Below are 26874 nucleotides of genomic sequence, written 5' to 3'. Positions count from 1 at the left end.
TAGAAGCAGAATTTTTAAGGTTGACAATTCGATAGGGATTTGAGAGAAAATTATTTGTAGAGTCACGGACAGGTGAGGATGAGGGACAGGCACAATTTTCCTGTTGCAGTGAGGTAGCATGGCCTTTGTTTTCTGAATAGTTTCCTGTTCTGCAAAGATTCTTGTTGGGGTACCTCAATCCTAAAAGACCTGTATTCCTACTGTTCCTTTTATTTTCCTAGGAGTCTGTAACATCTTTGTCCTTTCTACAAAATATATGTTTATACTTATTTTACTTTCACAACTTATCAATTGGAGCTCATCTGTCACTTGCATTCCTATTCTGCAAGTTTAATCATGTCCTGCTGGATTTTACTTATTGCTAATCCCAGTTTTCAAAGACTACTTACAATATTTGAGTCAAAATTGCCTGTGTAAATGATGACATGAGCACCAATCCCTGCAGAGCACCAATTTCCACATTTGCTTGTCTGAGTGTTGACCGCTCCTCCTGTTTTCCACTCTGCAGCAAACTGCTTTTCATTCTTTTAGTTGCAGTTGAATCCACATGTGCTGTGAAAATTACACATATTTGGTGGGAATGTGTGTGTTGGGGGGTGGGGTGAAGTTGTGGTACATTTTTAACTAGACTGAAGTGTTTTAGGAACCATGGATCTTCTGTTTTACATCAGCCAAACTTCCTTAATGTTAATTTCAGTGAAGGGTAAATTGACAGGCGATGCAAGCAGCAATCTAACTGTTTATTCTCCTGATAAATGAGGTGGAGAAAAATTTGCTAAAAATAATGTGAACCCTCATGCAGGTATAAAACACTAATTACCATAAAAGTAAATTGATGATCTTAAACTTAACTTGCTCCTTTTAAGTAAGGAATCTCCTTTCATTACTTTGCTTGGTTTATTTTTAGTCTGTAGTGCTTGGCCCATTGTAACTTGCTGGGGACAGCAAGAGATGGGCCATGTATGATGCCTTGCTGGGATATCTGAATCCTAAGAGCAAACTATAAAGAGATACCCTAGAGCTGTTGAGAATTGAGGCACTTAAAACATCCAAGTGGTGATGCCTGAAGCTTTCATTGTCAATTTTGTTTTAATATTTCAAGTATTGAATGGCATTGTTCAATTTCACAGTAGTTTGTGAAACTTTGATATTGAGGGCTCAGTCTCCTGGCCTTTACAATAACAAGTAAAAGAGACAATTCTGGGAATACTCGTCAGGCCTGGCAGTGTTTGTAACAAACGAAGAAGGCAGTCACATTGGTGCTGCTTAGTATGACATAAAATAATACTTGACAGTTTGGTTCCCTTTCTTTCAGGTATTCTTTTCAGATTCTTCTGAGATTTTCCACAGCCCTGCAGAGCTAGTAGCAGGCACTAGCTGTTACCAGCTTTGGTTCAGGTAGAGGATTTGATTTAGAGCAGGGGTTCCCAACCTGGCCTCCGTGGACCCCTTGCTTAATGGTATCGGTCCATGGCATAAAAAAGGTGGGAACCCCTGATTTAGGGGGAGGACCAGTGGAAAGACAGTGTAACCAAGTATGTTGCATTGCTATGCTTTTATGTGCAAATATACTGATGGAGTGTGTCAATGACTAAAATGTGAGTCATCTCTGTATGTGTATGTACACATAATTCTGTGCAACAGAACGTGGTTTGTTTTGGATCAAGATTTTTTTTCTGACAAAAGGAAGAAATTGGTGTATAGTAGCCACCCACATGAAAATAATTTATGCACAGACATGTTATAGCCAGCAAGGGAAGACCTAAGGGCCTTGCTTGAAGTTGAGAAAATGTGCAGGGATCTTTCCTCTTTTTTTATTTTTATACATATAAAATATGTGCATAACTTTTATAAGAGTTTGCATGTCAATACGTGTTTTTGGAGAGAAGGTCTAATGTGTAGAAATTTCTAATTAATTTTTGAAGGCAGAATAATATTATTTGGTCAAGTTTGTTGTATTCACAAGGTTGGGTTTGTCATTTTCATATTAAATGCTTAGAACACTTATGTCGTGTTTGAATAAGCCGGCAGCTTTCTTGTAGCTTGTTATGCAAAATTCCATTTACGTGGAATGCTGATGATATTGTGGTCAAGAGAGCCAGTTGTTAGGATGTGACGCCATGTGAGCATCTAATGTGTATTATCTAAATTCACACATGACAGATTGGAAGTTCTACAATGGAGCAACTCTAATCTCTCAGCTCACCAGTCTGCACATTTCTGTGTGTTAAAATGAATGGGTGAAAAATCATGGCTAGTGATCTCAGAGGTGGAAAACCCAGCCAATGCTTTCAGGAGAAAAGAGGAAATTCCATTTGCAGTAAGTGAACTGGAATAGTTCAGATCAGCAGCTTTCTCTACAAGTTCCATTAATGTATGTCCTGATCCATGACCAGTAGTTATTGTAGATTTCTGCATATGGAGCAGGTATACGAAGAAATGATGCATTACATTGTAGACAGTTTATATTTCTGAATCCCAAAACCAATCTGGAAGTAATATTTCAAAATGTAATTTGTTGGTAGTGATCCTTGACCTGCCTGTACTTGGTTTTGTGGTTGATTAAAGAACATCTCTCTATCCATTGACTTTCTCTATAGTTATTTTTTTTCCTGATTTCCCCAACTTTTCATTTTTTTAAAGAATCTTTATCTCTTTTGTTCCCCCATCTCTCCTATTGCTCTCTCCTGATACCTGTCATTTCTCCATTTCTTTTTTTCTTTCCATTCTTCTTCCTTTTTTTACCTTCTTGTTCTCTCTATCTCTTTTTCTCCTTTTATTCTTCAATTTGCATGTGCTTTCATTTGCTTATTCTGGATCTTCAAAATTTGGGGTTCTGTGCCTCTAAGCTTTGAAGGAATAATATGACTGTATCATTAGCTGCTGGTTTATTTTGCTGGTGACTGCTTCAGTATATCAATACAGAGAGTTTATCATGAAACAAATATTTTTTTGATTATTTCATAATGCCTTTGTCCATGTAACCACTAGAGCTTACTGGAAAGCCTTGCATTCCAAACAGCATCATAAATGTAATGGCTGTAACATATTTCAATTATGTAAAGTATCATTATTTTCTTATGAATTTTCATTTAAGGAAGTATAAGATATGTTTTGAATTTGCCTCATTCAGACAGGTTTGTTAAAGCATCCCTGTTATGAAATTTTGTGCTAAGTAATTTTTCTTTTGAGTTGAGTTTGCAAAACAATGTCTGTTTGAATTTTTTCCCTTTAACTATATGAGCATATCCTAAGATATTTGTTAGTTAGATTTTTGTTGACGTCATTGGTGCACATGATATTTGAAACCCACTGTCATATAAAAAATGCATTAGTTTTATCCTAATTTGACTGTCCAATATACATGCTACTTTAGGCACAGAGTATTGCGGAAAATGTTCATCTTGAATATCTGAATAACTTTTGATCTCTTGTGAAGAAAGTAATATTGGTTCAAAGGTGATATTGGTCTCATTTATTATCTACCAAATGGAAGCATATTGGATTTCTCATGTATAGTACTGGATTATTATAATTCAAAGCATTTGATGAATTTTCCATGATTGTAATATGTTTTTGGGAATGATGAAAATTTCATCAATCCAGCATAGACCTATAAAATGTGAACTGCACATGTAAATTTACATTTAAGGTGCATTTTTATAGCTTATCATGACTTCATTCAGGCCTGCAGTTGATGTCGTATACAAGTAAAATAATTAGTTTATTTTCTAATTTCCAGTCAAAGAGAAAAGTTGCACAATTAAAGTAATTAACTGCATGGGTTTAATGTTTTATATCAGGAGTATTCATTATTGTGAAATCTAGAGCTTAAAATTCAGTGCGGTTCTTAAATATTTTAAACATTCATTCAGCCAATTCTCGTTTCTCCCTAAAATTGTTAGGACCTCCATTTTAAAATAAATTTCCAGTTGGCTGAATTATCGTATTGTGAATTTTTTCCACGGGCTGTATGTAGGAGCAGTACTGTGTATTTCAGGATAATGGCCAACTCTAGCCACACTCTTAGCAATTTCTCATTTTATAAAGGCTGTGCCTCATTGGAAAATGTTTTTAGCCGGTATTTTTAATTTGTAACTACTTAATGTGACAATGGATAAAATTAGTACAAAAAAGTCTAATTCAACAAACTTGATTATTGACATACTATTCTCCCGTCCATTTAATGCTGAAGTTGTTCTGCTATTTCTGAATCACCACAAAATGATTTTGGGAAGCAGCTTAAAACATTTACAAATTTAATAGGTTTTTTTTTTATAAAACTAGATTTTAGTGGATTGGGCGACCGATTTCAGGTATCCATTATATATTCAGATGGTACAGACCATATTACAAAGTGTTTCAAACTGCTCAGTAAGTACATTAGGCTGCCTGAATTTTTCTAAAATGTGTAGAATCATTTCAATATGGACTAAAATATGCATCTTCTCTTTCCAAATCGCAATTAGTCAACTGAGGAAGAAAGCTGCGTAAATACATTTAGCTGTAGAAATTTAGAGCTCCTTTATGGTTGTCATCCATGTGACGTTCAATCAGTGCAGTTCACTATTCTTTTCCATCTTCTGTACACTTGATTGGAAGCTGAAATGTAACTGGAGCTTTAAAGTTGAGACCCCAAAGGTAACTTTCCCTAATAGTCTCTGCTTAATTCAAACACTCAAAAACTTCTATAGATATACCATAGAGAGCATTCTGACAGACTGCATCACTGTCTGGTATATGGTGGGGGGTGGGGGGGGGTGTCGACTACACAGGACCAAAAGAAGCTGTAAAATTAGTCAAGTCCATCTTGGGTATTAGCCGCCATTGTATCTAAGACATCTTCAAAGAGTGGTGCCTCAGAAAGGCGACGTTCATTATTAAGGACCCTCATCATACAGGGCATGCCCCCTTCTCATTGGGTTTTTTTGGCATGTGTGTGCGTGCAAGTGTCCGTGTGTGCGTCCGTGATGATGTCTTTTTCATGCCTTTACAAGGTGCGGAGCGAGAGAGAGAGAGAGAGAGACTGTGTGGCGCCCGACTCCTCTCACAGACATTTTTGCAGCATTTTTCCCTTCATTTTATGAGATCGAGTTGTGATCTCGACACTCAACCCGGCACGGATGGAAAGCGTAGTCAGGAGCAGACCTGAGTGGTTTCGAACCCAGGACCCTCTGCTCCCGGGTCCGGCGCCGATGTCATTGCGCCACCAGCCGGCCTCCTTTCTCATTGTTACCATCAGGAAGAAGGTACAGAATTCTCAAGACACACACTTAGTGATCCAGGAACAGTTTCCTCCCCTCTGCCATCCAATTCCTGAATGGACATTGAACTTATGAACATGACCTCCCCTTTTTAAAAAATATATATTACTTCTGTTTTTACACTACTGTAATTTATTTTAAAATTTTTATTTTATCAATTTCACCTCACATGCCGGTGATCATAAGCCTAATCTTGATCCATGTCCATCAAATAGATCTTCCATAATACAGGACATGAATGCATTTTCATCATTCATGTTCACTCTGATGGCATGCACTGTGATTATTTGGGGAAAAAAAACTTATTCTAATTCCAATTATTGTACTTATTCATTTGAGAATTTTATTCAAGAATGTGTGATTTTTATACCATTTATATTTTAAGGTTTTACAAAATTAGAAAGTCATTGAGGTAATTAACATTTTGAGATTGCTGTATTTGAACAAGTTGTGGGAGAGTGTCATAGCAAACCCATTTCAATATTCTTTCCAAAATGAAGACAGTTGCTTTAAGGTTATTTTAATTACTACTCACTTTGGCAAGAAATTTGTAAATCATATCTGACAGATTGTATATGTTTCTGTTTGGGATCTTGAAAATTATGAAAGTTTTTCATAAATTAAGGTGCTTCCTTTTGTGGGATGTGAGAAAATTTGATGGTGATCAAGAAATTATGGGGGAAGTTTGAATGAAAGCTCATTACCTAGAGAATGATCAGACTGTAATTTACTGTCACACAATGTGTTGGAAAGGCTTTAGAAGGAAGAAAGAAACACAAAGTTATGTCATTAAAATTCGAAGTGTAATGATGGGAGGAAGCACAAATTTTGTATAAAGGTAAATATGACTTTGTAAAGTCACATGAACCATTTCACTCCATTCTATTTTTTTGTAATGTAGTGTGGGGAAAAGTACACACTTAGGACAACAAATACTTTTTCAGGTTTTAATTCCTTTATCTGCTTTAGATGTTTAAGTGCCAGAAGAGGATCGTAAAACAAAACGAACGAATTTACAACCAGTTCTTGCCATTACAGTCTCAGTTTAAGTTTCGATCCACACCCTAGTGTATGGACAGAATTGCGTATGCAGTATAAAAATACCAGAACTAATATGGTACAAATACGGTAGTGGCAATTCTGAAGGAACACAATACAAACAACATTAGAATCCCACCCACCCTGCATCTTATACATAACAGCGAAAAATGTAAGCGAGTACATCTCATCTAAGACGTAGACACGTGCTGAACTTCCGAACAGAGACTCAACATTCATGTTCTGCTGTTACATTCACAATCAGTCCTGATACAATAAAGTTAGACAAAAGGTTCACTTTGGCACAACTCTTACAAGGTATTGCCTGGTAGTTAAATTACAGGAAGACTGACCTACTTGGATGGTGAGGAACTTTGCATAAGCTACGCGATCCAGCGTTGATGCCTTTACTCGTGAAAATCTAAAGCATCCACATGTAAAACATGTCAAATTACCATTATTCTTGATTCGCCAACAAGCATAAACGAATTCACATGGATATCATCAGTTAATGCTCACCTTTCCTCACCATGCCCAGTCTCAGGGAGGAACTCAATTTCAATGCCCCAACAGCATCTTCAGCAGAAACAAAATGGTCTCCCCACTATCCCGCGCATGCGCAATGACATCACTATCTCCACTTAAAGGCACAGACAACTCTTCTAGCATTACCGGGATGGATGCCTAAGTACACTTTTAATGATACTGATTAAGATCCGACGGTCACCTGGTTTTATTTATATTTATATATATATATATATATAATATTATAGTTTAGTATGTGATCACACAATCAAAAATTCAAAGAAAAGCAAGCCTATAATATAACCAACTAAGGAAGCCAATTATAAATTAGGTAGGTTCAATCTAATACATTTTGAAGCAGAAGATATCCCTCAGGGACTTAAGGCAATTGAAATTTGTGTTTCTAGATGATGACCTAATGAATTTTGCATCCACAGGATTAAAGTACATTTCCAATTAGCTAATGTAAAACTTTTATAATCAGGCAACTTTTGGATGCAGTAATATTTTGTTTATCATTTACAATCAGCTGAGCGTTCAGGGTCCTAACCCTAACAAGTATCTTGAGTTTCCTTTGTGAAGAAGCCATAGAATTCTATCCATAGAATTCAAGCCCATAATCATTGCCGATACAACAGTGTACTGAAGCTGCATAATCTTATAGAAGAAATACTAAATTGAGAATCATTTGCTTTTTCTATTGAGTTACACTGTGTAACGCTGCTTGAGAAGAGCAGCCATATTTGTCCATTGCAATTGTCAACATTCACACTTTGCCCAACACCAGCACAAACTGAAAAAGCTATCTCATCTCATTGACTGATGTCGTGAATCTGTTGTCCCAGTCTAGCAAAGAGGTATTTAATCCGTCGCTGCCCTCTGCAATCATCCAGCAAACCGCTTTGTACAAGGGTATTTAGGAATGCACCAGAAATACTGATGCACAAATAGTGAAATGCTAGGCTTGGATATCACTTCTGTTTTATATATGCAAAAACATTTTAAGTTCAAAGTAAATTTATTATTAAAATACACATGTTCCCATATACAACCTTTGAGATTAATTTTCTGGCAGGCATTTGTGGAGCAAAATAAATACAGTAGAATTTTGCAAATAAGGTGTGCATAAACAGACTAACAAATAACCAATGTGTAAAAGAAGGCAAATTTTGCAAATAAAATGATACTGAAAACATGAGTTCTAGAGTCCTTGGAAGTGAGTCTGTAGATCATGCTCCTGCAGTTCAGAGTAGTGGTGAATAAAGTTATCCATACCAGTTCAGGCACCTGATAGTTGTAGGATAATAACTGTTTCTGAACCTGGTGGTGTGGGATCTAAGGTTTCTGTATCTCTTGCCGAATGGTAGTAGTGAGAAGAGGACCAAATGTAATAGAAACTTAGTAAAATATTATCGTAAAATGCAGCATTAGTCCTGGAGTTCTACAAGCCTTGGCAACGACTTCTTTCTGTGTGTTTAGGAGAAAGGGTGGTGGGCAGGGAAGAATGGATAACGACTCCCGGAGTCAAAAGGGATGAAGAGCGTGAAGACACTGTAGTGGGATCTGACAATTGAAATGACAGCAGCAGGAACAGACTCCAAGAAGAAAAAGAATTAAGAGCATGGGGTTATTCAAAATCAATGCTGGAAATGGTCAAGTAAATATATTTCCACAACAGAATGGTTCTATGCTATAGTTAGGAATAGGAAGCAAGTTATCAGAGATCCCTGGCACACATTAAAATATGCTTTTCCAAAAAGTCATTTAAAATGTGCATATTAGTTCCATGTGATATAGTTGGTCTTTATTGGAAAAAAAATCAGTAATGATAGTAAAAACATAGATGTTTTACTTAAGGAGATAGTATGTTAAGAAAACATAATTAAAGACCAGTGCTTGATCAGAAAATCTTTAAAGAGTGTTGGTTAATAGGAATGGCAGCAGGCCATTGAGATCCTCAATTCTGTGAAACACTTGTCATTGGCATTACCTTTAGACTTGACTTTTCCCACCTTGGAGGTGACTGCCGACCCACACAACCTGAAATAATGCAAAACTGTACTGAAGGTCTCCTTAAATGTAACAGCTGATCTTTATCCATCACCACTGCTGACAGATTGGCTCTCAGTCCAATCTGAATATTATCATCATTGTTGAAACCCCTTCATGGCCTTCGCCTTCCTTATCTTTGTAGCATCTTTCATTCCATGTCACTACTAGATCTCCAGACTTAAATTCTGGCCCATTGTGCATCTTTAAATAAAATTGTCACAGTCCTGTAGATATTATCATGTATTCCATTGAACTGCTGTTAAGTTAACAAATTTCACAACATATACCAGTAATAAAAACCCGATTTTGATTCGAATGTATTCTGTCCTGATAAAATGGTCAACATTTAGTGATGTTTTAAGCTGGATGATGTGTTTATTCATTGAAGCTCATAAAAAGTTCAATGTCCCATGTAAACAATGTCTACCGTCATTGGAGGAGAAAGTACAGGAACAAATTAATATTTTGAATATAAAAATAATTAGTGTTTGAAGTATCTTGGGTAATTATCAATATTTTTGTAGTTAATTGCTATTGAAGTATAGGCACTGTTACTCCAATCTTGTACATTATATATATATATATATATATATATATATATTATAATCTGAACTTGCAGTTACTTATTTCTTTTGGTGAACAATTGAAAATATGTGTTCAAATGAAGTAGCTCATGACAGTTCAGTTTACGCTAATGGGTGCTCTACCCATTGTGTATTATCTCGATTACATAAGCATGATTGTGATAAATTTTCTGCTGGTTTTCTCTGAATCCACGTTTTGAAATTACGTGGTTATTTGCCTCAGGTAGCTTTCCTTCTGTTAGTGGAACACTTACTTATTTTTCCCCAGTTGGTTGTTATCCTGGAGTGTAATGGATGACTGCAGCCGTTTTCAATATTGCATACATAAAGACTCAATTTTGAACTGTGTCTGTGTCCCATTTACTGAAGAATTATTATTCTGGTTGTCTTTACACTCTTGCCAAATGTGAACAATGTTGGAAAACAATAAATTGGGGAATGTAGGATGTGGTTATTTGTGAATCAGATCAATACTGATATATTATTGACATCAGGGGCTCATTGAAATTGGAAACTTTTGTGTTGGCAATTGGGTATCCAAGAAATTGATCAAATAATGCTGCACGCACACATACCTCTAGAGCACAGAGTCAGACCCAGTGGTCCAACTTGTCCATGCCAGACAAGGTGCCTTTCTGGACTGGTTCTATTTGCATGCATTTGGCTCCTTCTTCATTTTTATATCCCTGCAAATCTTTCCAGTCCATGATCCTATTCATATGTCTTTTGACTATTGTAATTGAATGCACATTTACCACTTATTTTTGCAGCTTATTCCATACACCCACTTACAGTGCCTATAAAAATATTCACGCCCCTTGAAAGTTTTCATGTTTTATTGTTTTACAACATTGAATCACAGTGGATTTAATTTTGCTTTTTTGACACTGATCGACAGGAAAAACTCACATCAAAGTGAAACAATTTATTACAATTATTAAACACAAAATAATTGATTGCATAATTACTTGCCCCCTGCCTTCAAGTCACTATTTAGAAGATGCACCTTTGGCTGCAATTACAGCCTTGAGTCAGTGTGATTGCACACAGGTGATCTCCATTTAACTAATTAAATGACTTCTAAAACCAATTGGCTGAACCAATGATGATTTAGTGTGTCATATTAAAGAAAATGAATACTTATTCAATCAATTATTTTGTATTTTTATGTTTGTAATTAATTTAGGTCACTTTGTAGGGATCTGTATTCACTTTGACATGAAAGAGGTTTTCCGCTGATCAGTGTCAAAAAAGCCAAATTAAATCCAGTGTGATTCATTGTTGTAAAACAATAAGACATGAAAACTTCCCAGGCAGGTGAATACTTTTTACAGGCAGTGTACCTCTCAGTGCCCTTTTAAATCTTTTCCATCTCAGCTTAAACCTATGCCCTTTAATTTTAGACTCCTTACCCTGGGAAGAGACTGCAACCATCCATCTTATCTTTTTCTTGTCATGGTTTTATGATCTCAGCTCTGAGCTATATCCCCTCCAGGGAAAACAGCCTCAGCTATAAATTCTTTCCTCGTAATTGACCACCAGTTCTGGCAACATACTTGTGAATCTTTGCCAAATTCTCTCCAGCTTTAGTGCATTCTTCCTATAATGCAGTGACCAGAACTGCACACTGTCTTCCAGGTACTGTCTCACCAATGCTCAACACAGCAGGAACAGGATGTCCTACTTCTTGTACCCAGTTGCCCATCAGATGGAAGGCAAGTATGTCATATACTGCCTTTGCCATTTTATTGATCCGTGTCTCTACTTTCCAGAAACTACTGTATTTACTTGTACCTCAAGATCTCTCTGGTCTTATAGACTCTCCAGAACCTTGCCATTCACTGTGCATGCCCTGGCCTGTTTTAACTTCCCAAAATGCATCAATTTGCATTTGTCCAATCTTTGGCCCACTTTTCCAGTTGAGCGAGATCTTGCCGTAATCTTAGGCAATCTTCTTTACTATTCACCACACCACCGGTTTTGCTGTCATCTGCAAACTTGCCGAATGTGCGTTTGGTAATAAACCACTGGAGGAGGAGACCCAGCATACATCCATCTGGCACAGGCCTCAGTCAGACATCCGCCCGACTCCTTTTCACCAGCCCGCTTTTGCATCAATTTGAATATCCCACCCTTGGATCCCATGTGATCTCATTTTGTAGACAAGTCTACCGTGCAGCATCTTGTCGAAGGCTTTGCTGAAGTCAATATAGACAGTAACTACTGCCCTGATTTTGTCAATCCTTTTGATCACCTCTTCAGAAAAAGAAAGCTCAATTAAATTCATAAAACATGGAACATAGAACAGTAGAGCACAGGAACAGGTCCTATGGCCCACATTGCTTTTTTGCTGACCTAATTAAATTGGTAAATCACATGCCCAAGTAAACTAAACTCTTCTGCCTACACAATGTCCATATCCTTCCATTTCCTGCACATTTATGTGCATATCTAAGAGCTTATTGAATGGCTTCATTGTTCTTGCCTCCCCTGTCAGTTCATTCCAGACAGCCACCACTCTGTATTTTAATAAAAATATGCCCCACACATCTCCTTTGATCTTACTCCTTCTCTAATTAAATCCTGTGGTTTTAGACATTTCGACATTGGTAAAAACAAACTGTTTACATTCTATCTGTGTCGCTCATAATCTTATAAACCTCTATCAAATCTTTCCCCAGTCTCAGCTGCTCCAGAAAATAAACAATCCAAATTTGAGCAACTTCTCCTTATAGCACATACCATCTAAAAATAATTTCCCACACATAAAGCCATACTGTTCCTAAGCAATTATTGTCCTTCCAAAGGCAGGTAGGTGCTACCTCTCAGAATTTCCTTCACTAACTTTTCAATTAATCGTAATATCTTTTGATATTAGGGTCACTTGGTGGGATCAATTGGAGTTTCCTTCCTAAATACTTATGTGATGTTCTCCCTTCCTCAGGGCTTCCAAGATGAGGGAGAATTTCATTCACTAGAGGCTGGTGAATCTGTGGAATTCATTGCTACAGATGGCTGAGTTATTGGGTATGTTTTAAGTAGAGGTTGATTCTCGATTAGTAAGGGCATTAATGGTTATGGGGAGAATGGGGTTGAGAGGAATATAAATCGGACATGATTGAATGTAGAGTAGACTCCTAATTCTGCTCATATATCTGATAGTCTTATGTTGATGTTGAAATTTAGTCAAATATATCTTCTTAAGTAGGATCTCCTGAACACTCATGTGCCTCCATTTTATGTTCAGTTATTTTGAGAAAAGCGCAAAGAGCAGTAAAATTACAATGAGTTTGATTGAAACATATGTAATTGAAAGGGATCTAACATAGTGGATGTTGAAAGGACATTTCCTCTTGCGGAAGAATTTACATTACTTTAAAAATAAGTGGTTGCCATTTAAACTAGCATGAAGCAAAGAAAATTCTCTCAAGTGAGTACTTGGAATTTTCTTCTTTTAAGAGTGAATGGAGCAGACATTTTAAAAGTAGACAGGTTTTTTATTAAGTAAGAGGATGAAAGGTTATTGGTGATGAGTAAGAATGTGGACTTGAGGTTGCAAACTGATTTAGTATGTCCTTATGGTGGAACAGTCTGAAGAGATCTACTCCTGCATCTAAAAGTTGCTGGTGAACGCAGCAGGCCAGGCAGCATCTCTAGGAAGAGGTGCAGTCGACGTTTCAGGCCGAGACCCTTCGTCTGTCCTGACGAAGGGTCTCGGCCTGAAACGTCGACTGCACCTCTTCCTAGAGATGCTGCCTGGCCTGCTGCGTTCACCAGCAACTTTTATGTGTGTTGCTTGAATTTCCAGCATCTGCAGAATTCCTGTTGTTTACTCCTGCATCTAATTACTTTGTTCAATTCGTAATGTTAATGTCTCCTTATTGATCAAACTGAATGTCTTGTTATTTCAGCCTTTTGAATTGATTTGTATCCAAGATCTGAAAGATGGAATCAATTGGCCTAATGCTCTTGAGTTGAGAATTACATTTTATCTTTTGAAATGGCTGACATGTTTCTTTACAGTACTTCGGAGAATTAAAAATGCTGTTTACCCTGAATATTTATTATTGTTCATACAAATGACTGTGCTTGATTGTTGTTGATTTCATTGCTGGTCTTCCAGAATAGACTTCATTAACAATGTAAAGCAAGTTGAAATTTGGTACTGAAACTAGATGCCTGTGGTTGAACTAAAGCAGGAAGTGCGGATGGGGGCTGGAGTGGTGGGGGTATCGAAGAAATAGATGGAGGCTGGGGTGGTGGGAGTGGGAGGAGGTGGCAGAGGTTGACTGAAAGATTGAATTGGGAGTGGGTGGATTTAGGCTTAAGATCAGACGTTTTGCTAAAACAACAGGCCTGGAGCTGGGATGATATAGGGTAAGTGATTGAGGGCTGGGTCTATATTTGGTGTGGGGATTAGATAAGCAGCTGTAGGCAGTTGTGATCAGTTTGGATTGGCGCCCTGGTTAGCACAGGTATCATGGGCTGAAGGGCATGATTCTGTGCTGTGCGGTTCTATGAGTCATTATTATTAGAAAATCATATTTGGCAAAACACATTTTAGAGTTACACGTTTTAAAGTACACATGGATATTTATGTTCTTTCTACTACTCTGTATTGAGGAGTGGGAATATGTTTCCGAAGATCCTGTTTACAGTTTCTTTGCACATCTTGTTCCAAAGACATGTTTTCTGCTTGTGTACATAAATTAGAAGTTTACTGGATTATAAATGTTTGCTCTTTGCCATTCTGAATAAAATAGTTTTGTATTCATTGTAATTTGTAAAGCTATATACTTTGGGCTGAAAATGGTTTTCAGTGGTGTGTAATGCAGTAATATTCAATGTTTATTTTAAAAGGTTCCCTATTTTCTTTGTATTGTGGAATGATCCTTATTGATTCTTCTGCCTTGCTACTCTTTCCTCATCTCTCAAAGGACTGATTAAAACCAATTTCTTTTGATCTTGCCCATTGTCACAGTCCTTTCTCTGACCACCTATTTTAATCTTGTTGAAATAATTTTGGATATTAAATGATAAAATGCCATTTATATGGTATCTAGTCTTGTCACAAAGACACCAGAGCATGTTATTGTTTTCTAATATAAATATATTTTACAACTTTAAATCAATGTATTATAGGCTATTCCATATATTTAAATTAATTCCAGTACAATTATATTTTTCTGTGCACTTTTGTTCTGTACCAGTGAGATATGTTGAAAAGAAAAAACATTAACCTTCACCACTCGCATTACTTTTGAGTGTCTGTTTTTTTTTTACTGTGGAGCTTTGAACAGAGCCCAATCAGAGATCAGAAGCCTGAGAAGATATAATTCACTTTCATTCACTAATTCAGTAGAAAAAGCAAAGACTTGCAGCGGTTTTGAGCTTTGAGCAGCAGCCAATCAGTGTTTGGGATTGATTTACAAGAACAAATTGGAGTAAGGCAGGGCAAGCAGAGTGGTCAGAATTAGAGTGGAGATTTTGAGGGTTAGGCTGTTTGAGGCTTCACCAGGGAGAGGCTTCAGTGAGAGAAGGCAAAAAAAACTAGGTGGAGATTTTTTTTCTCTCCCACAGTTTATTGGTCTTTCTTCTTTATAATTGCTCAGTTAGGAACAGTCGAGGTGCCAGGCAGGACAGTGAAATGCTCCTCTTGCAGGGTGTGCAAAGGCAAGGGGACCTCCAGTGTCCCTGATGACTTCATCTGCAAGAAATACATTCAGCTGCAGCTTCTAACACACCATGTGAAGGAGTTGGAACTGGAACTGGATGAACTCTGGATCATTCGGGAGGTTGAGGGGGTGATAGATAGTACATATGGAGGGGTAGGTACACCTAAGATGCAGGACAGGAGAGTGGGTAACAGTCAGGAATAGGAAAGGAGCCTGTGCAGAGTACCCCTGTGGCCATCCCCCTCAACAACAGGTATCACTTTGGATACTGTTGGGGGAGGGGAGAGGGTGATGACCTAACAGTAAAGTCACAGCAGTCAGGTCTCTGGCACCGACTCTGACTCAGTGACTCAGAAGAGAAGGCGGAGAAGAGGTGGCAGTGAATTCGTTCGTTAGAGGAACAGAAAGGAGATTCTGTGGTTGAGAATGAGATTTCCGGATGGTATGTTGCCTCCTGGGCACCCGGGTCTGGGGTATCTCAGATCGTGTCCTCAGCATTCTTAAGTGGGAGGATGAACACTCAGAGGTTATAGTTCAAATATGTACCAGTGAAGAGCAATGAGGTTCTGCAAAGTGAGTTCAGGGAGTTAGGTCTAACTTAAAAGGCAGAACCTCTAGTGTTCTGAGCTCAGGATTGCTACCTGTAACACATGCTAGTGAGGCCAGAAATAGAAAGATTATACTGTTTGACTTGTGACTAAGGAGTTAATGTAGGAGCGAGGGCGTCAGATTTTTGGATCATTGGGCTCACTTCCAGGGAAGCAGGGACCTCTACGGTTTGCACCTGAACTAGACGTGGACTAATATCCTAGCGAAAGGTTTGCTAGTACTGCACAGGGTGGGGTGTTGTGGTTTAAGCTAGAGTTACAGGGCGGTGGGAACAAGACTGCCGGAACGGATAGTGGAGAGGTTGTAGAGACAGATGTTAAAACCTCAGACAAACTCAGGAATGAAAAGGTTGAAGGTGGTGAGACTAATGTCCTGAGCTGCTTATATTTCAATGCAAGAAGTATCGCAGGAAAGGCATGGATTGACACCTGGAAATGTGATATTGGAGCCATTAGTCAGACTTGACTGCAGGAGGGGCAGGACTGGCAGATCAATATTCTGGGGTTCTGTTTTAGATGTGACAGAGTGGGAGGGATTAAAGGAGGATGAATGGCATTACTAGTCAAGAAAAATGTCTCGGCAGTGCTCAGTCAGGACAGAACTGACAGGACAGAAAGGGTGGAACTGATTAATAAGAAAGGTATGACTACGTTAAAGGGATTGTTGCAAGAAATGTAAGGTTATAGTAGTTTGTTATGGACTCCCATACTGTAAAAGGACTGGATGGGATAGAGTTTGTCAAATGTGTTCAGGGAAGTTTTCTTAATCAGTACTTAGAAGGTCCAACAAGAGAGTGTGCAGTACTGGTTCAGCTATTAGAAAGTGAGGCAGGGCAGGTGACAGAAGTTTGCGTAGGGCAACATTTTGCATCTGTTGATCACAATATTATTATTTTCAAAGCATGCATGCAGAAAGATAGGCCAGGTCCATGGGTTGAGTTTCCAAATTAAATCAAATATCTCTGTGATGATTGTACGCTCTAGTATCAATTGTTTGGCGACAATAAAGTAAAGTAAATTGGAGAAAGACCAAGTTTGATAGTATCAATAAAGATCTGGCAAGTGGGGATTAGGACTGGCTGTTTCCTATCAAAGTTGCACTTGGTTAAGTCGCATGCCTTCAAAAGTGAAATTTTGAGAGTACAAAGCTTGTGTGGGCCTGTCGGAATAAAAGGTAAAGATTACAGGTGCAAGCACCTTGGTTTTCAAGAAATAATGAAGCCCTGGTTAAGAAAAAATAAGAGCTGCAGAGCAGGTATCGGCAGGTAGGAACAAATAAGGGCTCCTGTGGAGTTTAAGAAATGCAAGAGAACACTTAAGAAATCAGGAGGGCTAAAAGAAGGCATAAAATTGCCTTAGATGAAGGAGAATCCTAATGGATTCTACTGATGTGTTAAGAGCAAAAGGATTGCAAGGAACAAAATTGATTCTCTGGAAGATCAGAATGGTTATCAATGCGTGGAACCAAAAGAGATGGGGGAGATCTTAAATGCATTTTTTTCATCTGTATTTACTCAGGAGACGGGCACAGAACCTATAGAAGTGAAGCAAAATGGAATCAACTTCATTGACTCTATACAGATTACAGAGGTGGAGGCATTTGCTGTCGTGAGGCAAATTAGGGTGGATAAATCCCCAGGGCCTGACGGAGGTATTTCCTTGGACCCTATGGGAGGCAAATTGCCAGAGCCCAAGCAGAAATATTTAAATCATCCTCGGCAACAGGTGAGGTGCTGGTGAATTGCAGGATAGCCAATGTTGTTCTACTGTTTAAGAAAGACTCTAGAAATAAACCAGGAAATTATAGGCCGGTGAGCCTGACATCAGTAGTGGGAAAGTTATTGAAAGGTATTCTAAGGGACAGGTACTATGAGCATTTGTATAGACATGGACTGATAAAGGATAGTGAACATGGCTTCATACATGATAGGTTGTGTCTAACCAAACAGTGTTTTTCAAGGAAGTTACTAGGCTAGTTGATGAAGGCAAGGCATTTGACAAGGTCCTGCATGAGAGGTTGGTCAAGAAGGTTTAGTTGCTTGGCATTCAAGATGTGGTATTAAATTAGGTTAGGCATTGGCTTTGTGGGAGAAGCCAAATTGTGGTAGTAGAGGGTTGCCTGTTTGACTGGAGATGTATGACTAGTGGAGTGTGGTAGGATTTGGTGCTGGGTCCATTGTTGTCATCTATGTCAATGATCTGGATGATAATGTGGTTAACTGGATCAGCAAATTTGTGGATGACCCTAAGATTGGGAGTGTAGTTGACAGTCAGGAAGACTATCATGGTTTGCAGTGAAATCGGGACCAGCTTGAAAAATGGCAGACAGAATTTAATGCAGACAAGTGTGAGATGGTAGGTCTTACATGGTAGATGGTAGGACACTGAGGAGTGCAGTAGAACAAAGGGATCTGGGAATGCAGCTCCATAATTCATTGAAAATGATATCACAAGTAGCTAGGGTCATGAAGAAAGCTTTTGGCACATTGGCCTTTATTGATCAAAATGTAATGTTGAAGTTGTATAAGGTAATGGTGAGGCCTTATTTAGAGTATTTTGTGCAGCTTCAGTCACCTACCTACAGAAAGGTGTAATTAAGAATGAAAGAATATAAAGAAAATTTACAAGTATGTTGCTAGGACTGGAAGTCCCAAATTATATGGAAAGATTGACTGGGATAGGACTTTATTACCTAGAGCGTAGAAGGCTGAGGAGATATTTAATAGAGGTATACAAAATTATGAGGAGTATAGATAGGGTTAATGCAAGCAGGCTTTTTCAACTGAGGTTGGGTGGGACTACAACTAAAGGGAACATGAGGGGAATCTTCACTCAGACTGTCGTGGGAGTGTGGAACAAGCTGTCAGCGCAAGTGGTTCATGCAAGCTTGATTTCAACATGTAAGAGAAGTTTGGATAGGGACATGATAAAGGTATGGAAGACTGTGGTCCCAGTGTAGGTTGATGGGAGTATGCTGTTTAAAAGGCTCAGCATGAACTAGATGGGTTGAAGGGCCTGTCTCTGTGATGTACTTTTCTCTAAGTCAGCGACATAACTAGAACATTTACTTTGTGTTGGTAGCTCGTTCATTGATTTTTTTTAAGAAGTTATTTTATGAATTGGGGACCACCAATGAATAAATTTTTTCATACACCTTTGTGAACAATTATAAATTAATGGTGCTTGAACAAAATCGGCATTTGCAGCAGAATAGAATTATTGAATGTGACACTGTTTGGAAGCTGATTATGAACATTTTGCACTATTTTTTCCTCCTGTTTCTTCTTCTGCTGCTTTGTACTTTTCTATGTATTTTTGTTATCCTCTCCTGTGATAAATTTTTTCAACATCATCAGAAACATTGTTAGATTCTCCCTCTTGCCCCCCCCCCACCCTTGGCTCCCTCTAGCCCACCCCCTCCCCGTCACCTCCCCCTCTCTCTCCCTCGCTCTGTACAGCCCTGCATTCTTCACCCTTCTGTTTTTTGCCTCTGTGGTACAATTTATCTTGTTACTCTGTCTGCATTTGTACCCAATCATCGGCTTGTTCTTCTTTATATTCATGTCACACGCATCATCTACTTGTAAACCTGCTGGCGTATCCTCAGCTCTATCATACTGGTTCTCATCCCCCTGCCATATTAGTTTAAATCACTCCTAACAGCTCTAGTAAACTTGCCCCCAGTAATATCGGCCCCCTTGGATTCAAGTACAACCTGTTCCTTTTTTTTGCAGGTTACACCTGCCCCAGAAGAGGTCTCAATGATCCAGAAATCTGAATTCCTGATCCCTGAGCCCTGTTCCTACTCTTCAACCATGCATTTATCTGGCAACTCATTCTATTCCTATCTTCATTGTCACATGACCCAGACAGCAATCCCAAGATTACTACCCTTGAGGTCCTGCTTCTCAGCTTCCTTCCTAACTCCCCATATTCTGTTTCCAGGATCTTCTCCCTTTTTCTACCTGTGACATTTGTACCAATATGTATCATGACTTCTGGCTGTTCACCGGACGCATTCAGAAACATTGCGGACCCTGGCACCTGGGAGGCAAACAACCATCTGTGTTCTTTTTAGTGTCCACAGAATCGCCTATCTGTCCACCTAACTATAGAGTCCCCTATTACTGCTCCCATTTTCTTCAGTTCCCTACCGTTCTTAGCCACAGGGCCAGACTCAGTGCCAGAGGCACAGATGCCTTTGCTTCCCCCAGGTAGGTCTCCCCACCTCCCCCACCCTCCCTCTCACCAACAGTACTCAAAATTGAGTACTTATTATTGAGGGGGACAGCCACAGGTGTGATCTTCACTATCTGATGTTCTCTCTTCGTTCTGACAGGTACCCATTTATCTGTCTCCTGTAGCCTTCCTGTAACTCCTGTCTATCACCTCCTGAATTTCTCTAACAAGCCAACAGTCTTTGAGCTTCGGCTCCAGTTCCTTAATTTGGTCTCAAAGGAGCTGCATCTCGGTGCACCCAGTGCAAATGTAGCCATTGGGGAGGCTTGTCGTCTCCCAGAAATTCCAAATCTGACACCCAGAACAGAACACTGACTCTGTAGACATACCCCCAGTTCTCTCAAGAGTTTAATAAGAAATAAGGAATGAACTTACATACTTCCCTTGCCTTCAGATGTTCTTGCCAAAGTCATGTTGAGCCAAAGGCTAACCACTCTGACTCAGTCCACTCCGATGACCACTCTGCTAGATTGTACCCCTCTTTTATGGAGACTGGGTTTTTTAAGCTCTTTGCTGGACTTGTGTGGGAATGCTTCTACTGCATTCGCACAGTACTCCAATCAACGACTCCCTTTGAAAAAGCTTCCTACCTTCTTTAAGCTCTTCGCTTTAAAAATAGCTGATCTATTAATTGGTGGGAGATTTATGATCTCAGACAGTCAGCCATCACAGCATTAATTTTGGGTGTCCGGGATCTCTGTCCCTAGAAGCATTAACACTATCTGTATGAAGTCATGAAGTAGCAGGAAATAAAGCAGGATAAATGTTAGGGAGCAGTCAGGTTTGTTAGGAATAGTCAAGGAATGGCAAGAAGAATGACAGAAAGACAGGGTGACTAGAATATGAAGAAAGTTCTTGGCCCAAAATGTCAACTATTTATTTATTTCCATAGATGCTGCCTGACCTGCTGAGTTCCTCCAGCATTTTTGTGTGTGTTACTAGCTTTTTCTCTACCTTTGATTTCTATGACAGATGACTTTATCACAGGTAACTCCTTGGAATATCTTTTTTAGGGTGTAGAAATTACAACAGTGTTTTGGAAATCCTTTGTGTTGGAAATCGTTTGTAATTTTGAAACATTTTATAATAGAGAAAACTTCTGAGAGTTTTAAATGTGTTTTAAGAATTTTATCTCAATTTAAACATGTATCGTTAAAATAAATGCACTGCTTTAAAACTACTCCGCTATCTGGAAGCATCTCCTCCTTGGTAGTGAAGGGGATGACTCACCACACAAATAGTGGAAATTGGCAACTAAACCTGCTGTGGAGGATAAGCACAGAAGTGATTTATCCCACGAAGAGTAGGCGGCTACAGTATAACTTCCCTTTAGTTGAGAGTACCTGTAGTTGTCTGTATCAGTTAGGGCTTACAATCTTCGAGTTCAGAACTTTACATACAGCAAACCCAATATCATCACAAGAGATCATTTGAATTAATTTTGGTGATCTTCCTTTTAAAGTTATTGCTATAGCATTTTTAATTCTCACTAGGATGATATCAACATTTTTCCCGTAATCTCTATTCCCAAAGAGACTTGTTATAGGACTAGTACAACCGAAGGAACTAATTAATACATTCAGGTTGGTTTTCGATTTGATTCACCAGAGACCTAGTGTTGGTCCATTGGAACATGCAGAATAATGCAGAGTGTTTTAGATATCTAAGCAACCAGGTGACAGGGCAGTGCTGGGAGCTACATTTTATTTTTTGCTAGTCTAATCCATTTCTTATGTGTTGGTAGACCATAGGCTAGTATAGACTAGTTATCACAAATGATTGATCTTTCACTTGTCTTCAAATAACCCACATAATCATTAAAAAAAAGCTTTGTCCTTATCTACTATTGTAATGTTATCTTTCATCTGTTGCTGATTTCAGCAGAAATTTGCCATTCTTTTTGAAATGCACAGTTTCTGGAAGTGTCTGCCTTTTACAGTTCTCTGGATACTACTAGTACTGGAATTGTTAACTTAAACAGAAGTAAGTGAAGCCCAAGGGAGCTAAACAAGACTGTTGGGCAAGCTTTTGGTTTGAGGCAACATATTGCATATAAAAAGTTCGTTTTATTATTATCTGTATGCAGGACCTTGAAACTAAAGGAAATGTGTTTGCTGCCGAACTCTGCCCTGATGTAGAATTGGGTAGATTATGATTAACAGTGGGAACTTAAATGTGATTTCATACGTGAAGTTTTATATTTTAAAGCACTTCATTAAAGTTTATTTGGAGTTACTAAAAGTTGGACTATTAACATTTGGTGTCTTGGACAATTTCCTTGAGTGATGGAGTTTAGAAAAGTTGTTTGAGGTGCTTGGCTTTAAAAATCATATTTCAACAACGCTTACAAATAAAATGCTCTGAAACAAAGATGATTGAAATGCTAATGATCTAGGCCATATTTTGATATTGTGAAGGCTGAAAAGAACAAAGAATTAATTCAACTAACTTGGTCAGTCTTGCTACTGAACCATGCTTAGATTTGCAAATTGGGTGAGGAGAATTTGAAATATTTAGTGTACTGCATGAATATTGTTTCAGAGTGACTTTTTTTTACTATATTGGTAGAATTCTAAATTTTCTCAAATAATTTGATATTACATGTCAAATTGTATGATCTTGAAGAGTAATTGGATTTAATAAATTTTAATATCTCCCTGAGTATACAAACTATAACAATGTAAATTCAAGTTAATTTTCATTGATTTATGTGGTGTATTATCATGAATCTCATCCTTGTGGTCAGTTTTTGTTAGCTTTTTTCCCTCAGGGATATATGTTTCATGCAATTACGTAAGTAAGTTATCCCTTGTGTAATAAACAACTTTGAATGTTTTGGTAATTCTTTCAGGAGCTTTGCATTGAGCATTTTCAAAATTTCTCTTAATCCTAATGTATCTGATGATCCTTCCAATTAACCTTTCCTCCATCAGTGTAGCTGCTCTTTCTATTTGAAAAGGTGAATGGAAAAAGCAATGGGTGGAAAATTAAGATGCGCTGCAAAGTTACTTTTGCTGGTTTGGGGGGCATTTTGGTTTCAAAACCATGTCCGGTTCAAACCCATTGGTGGAGCAGGCATTCTGGTTACTGCAACGTGAAAGAATTGGTGAGCATGTGTTGCTAAGAAAAGTGTGAAGTGGTAAGATCATGATGTTGATCAGTGTGTAATTTGACTTGTGACCAGGACTGGCACTTTGGAAACTGATGCAACGTGGTTAGGAAAATGAACAGAGGGTAGGCTGCAAAGAGAGGATTGGGAGTTTTCTAGCAGATGCCATTTCCACTAGGCTGTGCAGGGATCAATTCTCTTACACTGTGTAAGATGCCCCTGCTTCAGTAATTTCAAAACTTCTGCGTAATGATCCAAGGTAATAAAATTGTGAATAGGATGGGCCTGTGCGGAGTATTGGTAAACAAATGTCTGATGCACTCAGTACAATTGGGACACATTTTCAATATTAGTGAACCACCCCAGTAAGAAATTTACAGCAGTCTTCACCATTTCCAAAGACCCACTGTTTCTCATAAAAATGAAGCTCGCTGGCCTGCAAAGTGCTGAGATTGTGTTTTTTATATTTCAGATTCCAACATCTGCAGGTTTTTGAAAAAAAATCTCTTGCCAATGAATTGATTTAGCTGGAGCTTGACTTCTTTGATGAATATCACAGGAGGGAATGGAAATGTATCATCTATCTGGCACTTCTGACTGATCAGCTCAATTACACCACATTCAAACAGATATTTTTAATGCTTTGTTGCAGAGTGACCAACACTGGGAATTAAGTACTCCAGAATACTTCTGTAAATGATCTGCAAAGTAGAAAAGAAGTTGAGATAGTCCTGACATTAATAAAAGTGAGGAAAGAATTTGGTTTAGAAAATCAATAACTAGGATTAGTTGGGGTAAAACAGAGAAATAGTTTAGGACAGAAAATGTTTGATAGGAGTTGTGTGTAGATCTACAAATATCCATGGAATGCACAGCATAGTAGAAAGGAATTTTGTACAATGAATGGCAAAAATACCTGCAAGTAAGGAAACTAGCCATACTGACTATATCACCAATCATTTCCAGTACAGTTACAATAGTGTCATCTGTTGTGCAGAGATGGCAGGAGAATGGGATTGAGAGAGAATATAAATCAGTCATAATTAAATGGAGGATCAGACTCGATGGGTTGAATGGCCTAATTCAGCTCCTTTGTCAAATGGTTTTATCTAACAGTGCAGAAAAATTGCCCAAGTATGACCTGATCACACAATGCTGTATTCGAGCAAGGACTAAAAAGTGACAACTAACATTTGCAGTTCACAAATATTGGGCAACGATCATCTCCAGTAGGCCGAATCAAAGGTGGTGAAGAGTCAGCATACAGGAGGGAGATTGAAAATCTATCTGAGCAGTGCCATAACAATAACCCCTTTGTCAATGAGAGCAAGTCCAAGGCTCTGATTATTGACTTCAGGAACAGTAAATCAGAGGTCGGTGAGCCAGTCTTCATCAGAGGAACAGAAGTGGGGAAGGTCAGCAACTTTAAGTTCCTCAGTGTTATTATTTCAGAGGACGGTTTCTGGACCCAGCATGTAGTTGCAATCATGAAGAAAGCACAGCACCACCTCTACTTCCTTCGGAGGTTGTGAAGATAAGGCATGACATCTAAAACTTGAACAAACTTCTGTATCTATATTGGGAAGTATATTGACTGGTTGCATCATATCCTGGCACAGAAACACCAATGCCCATGAACGAAAAATCCTACAAAATGTAGTGGACACGGCCCAGTCCATCACAGGTAAAGCCCTCCCCACCACTGAGCACAGCAACACAAAGTGTCGCAGGAAAGCAGCATCCATCATCGGAACCCCCACCACCCAGGTCATGCTTTCTTTTTGCTGTTGCCATCAGGAAGAAGGTACAGGGATTGAAATCAAATTGGTGAAACCGAAGGATTTGGGGAAGGGTAAAAGATAAATTGTGATGGTCAGTGTTATTCAGATGTTATTCTTTCTTTTTATATTTGCACAGTTGTTGTCTTTTGCATACTAGTTGAATGCCCAAGTTAGTGCAGTCTTTAATTGATTCTATTATGGTTTTTAAGGCAACAATTATACCAGTGTCTAAGAAGAATAGTGTGGGCTGCCTTAATGACTATTGCTTGTTAGCACTCACATTGACAGTGATGAAATTCTTTGAGAGGTTGGTTATGACTAGACTGAATTCCTGCCTCAGCAAGGACCTAAACCTATTGCAATTTGCCTATTGCCACGATAGGTCAATGGCAGATGCAATCTCAATGGCTTTCCACACAGCTTTAGACCACCTGGACAACACAAACACCGATGTCAGGATGCTGTTCATCAACCATAGCTCAGCATTTAATACCATCATTCCCACAGTCCTGATTGAGAAGTTGTAGAACCTGAGCCTCTGTACCTCCCTCTGCAATTGGATCTTTGACTTCCTAACTGGAAGACCACTATCTGAGTGGATTGGTGATAACATCTCCTCCTCACTGACGATCAACACTGGCGTACCTCGGGGTGTGTGCTTAGCCCACTGCGCTACTCTCTGTATACACATGACTGTGTGGATGGGCATAGCTCGAATACCATCTATAAATTTGCTGATGATACAACAATTGTTGGTAGAATCTCAGGTGGTGACGAGAGGGTGTACAGGAGCGAGATATGCCAACTAGTGGAGTGGTGCCACAGCAACAACCTGGCACTCAACATCAGTAAGACGAAAGAGCTGATTGTGGGCTTCAGGAAGGGTAAGATGAAGGAGCACATACCAATCCTCATAGAAGGATCAGAAGTGGAGAGAGTGAGCAGCTTCAAGTTCTTGGTGGCAAGATCTCTGAGGATCTAACCTGGTCCCAACATATCGATATAGTCATAAAGAAGGCAAGACAGCGGCTATACTTTATTAGGAGTTTGAAGAGATTTGGCATGTCAAAAAATACACTCAAAAACTTCTATAGTTGTACCATGGAGAGCATTCTGACAGGCTGCATCACTGTCTGGTATGGAGGAGCTACTGCACAGGACCAAAAGAAGCTGCAGAAGGTTGTAAATCTAGACAGCACCATCTTGGGCACTAGCCTACAAAGTACCCAGGACATCTTTAGGGAGTGGTGTCTCAAAGGCAGCATCCATTATTAAAGACCTCCAGCGCCCAGGGCATGCCCTTTTCTCACTGTTACCATCAGGTAGGAGGTACAGAAGCCTGAAGGCACACACTCAGCAATTCAGGAACAGATTCTTCCCCTCTGCCATCCGATTCCTAAATGGACATTGAATCTTTGGACACTACCTCACTTTTTTTTAATATACAGTATTTCTGATTTTGCACATTTTTAAAATCTATTCAATATACGTAATTGATTTACTTTATTATGCTTTGTTTTATTTATTATTAATAATATTTTTTCTCTGCTAGATTATGTATTGCATTGAATTACTGCTGCTAAGTTAACGAATTTCACGTTACATGCCAGTGATAATAAACCTGATTCTGATTCTATTAGAACTTGCCTGTCCTGGCCGACCTATTGTCTCAGCTTGCTCCTGCCCCACCGAACTCGTTTCTGCATACCACGACATGGTTTTATCACCCCTTGTTCAATCCCTTCCGACCTATGTTCGTGACACTTCTCACACTCTTAAACTTTTCGATAATTTTAAGTTCCCTGGCCCCCACCACTTTATTTTCACCATGGATGTCCAGTCCCTATATACTTCCATCCCCCATCAGGAAGGTCTCAAAGCTCTATACTTCTTTTTGGATTCCAGACCTAATCAGTTCCCCTCTACCACCACTCTGCTCCGTCTAGCGGAATTAGTCCTTACTCTTAATAATTTCTCCTTTGGGTCCTCCCACTTCCTC

General features: G+C 38.8%; 1 protein-coding gene across 8 annotated transcripts in view; it reads left to right on the top strand.

The window, feature by feature from the left end:
• The window catches only part of LOC140196330 (inactive N-acetylated-alpha-linked acidic dipeptidase-like protein 2), a 993804-nt gene that overhangs the window by 102276 nt on the left and 864654 nt on the right, over positions 1–26874 (top strand). For 3 of the 8 annotated variants that reach the window (XM_072255333.1, XM_072255330.1, XM_072255331.1), the window contains exon 3: positions 12408–12490. The exons of the other annotated variants lie outside the window; for them this stretch is intronic. In XM_072255333.1, the coding sequence (XP_072111434.1) occupies positions 12475–12490 (16 nt within the window). In that variant the 5' untranslated portion in view covers positions 12408–12474. The remainder of the gene's footprint in view (positions 1–12407; positions 12491–26874) is intronic. 8 annotated transcript variants of the gene reach the window in all.

The sequence above is a fragment of the Mobula birostris genome, chromosome 4 (genome assembly GCF_030028105.1).
Source record: "Mobula birostris isolate sMobBir1 chromosome 4, sMobBir1.hap1, whole genome shotgun sequence".
Classification (NCBI taxonomy): Eukaryota; Metazoa; Chordata; class Chondrichthyes; order Myliobatiformes; family Myliobatidae; genus Mobula; species Mobula birostris.
Note: the sequence above shows the minus strand (reverse complement) of the source record. Positions and strands in the feature narration are given on the sequence as shown.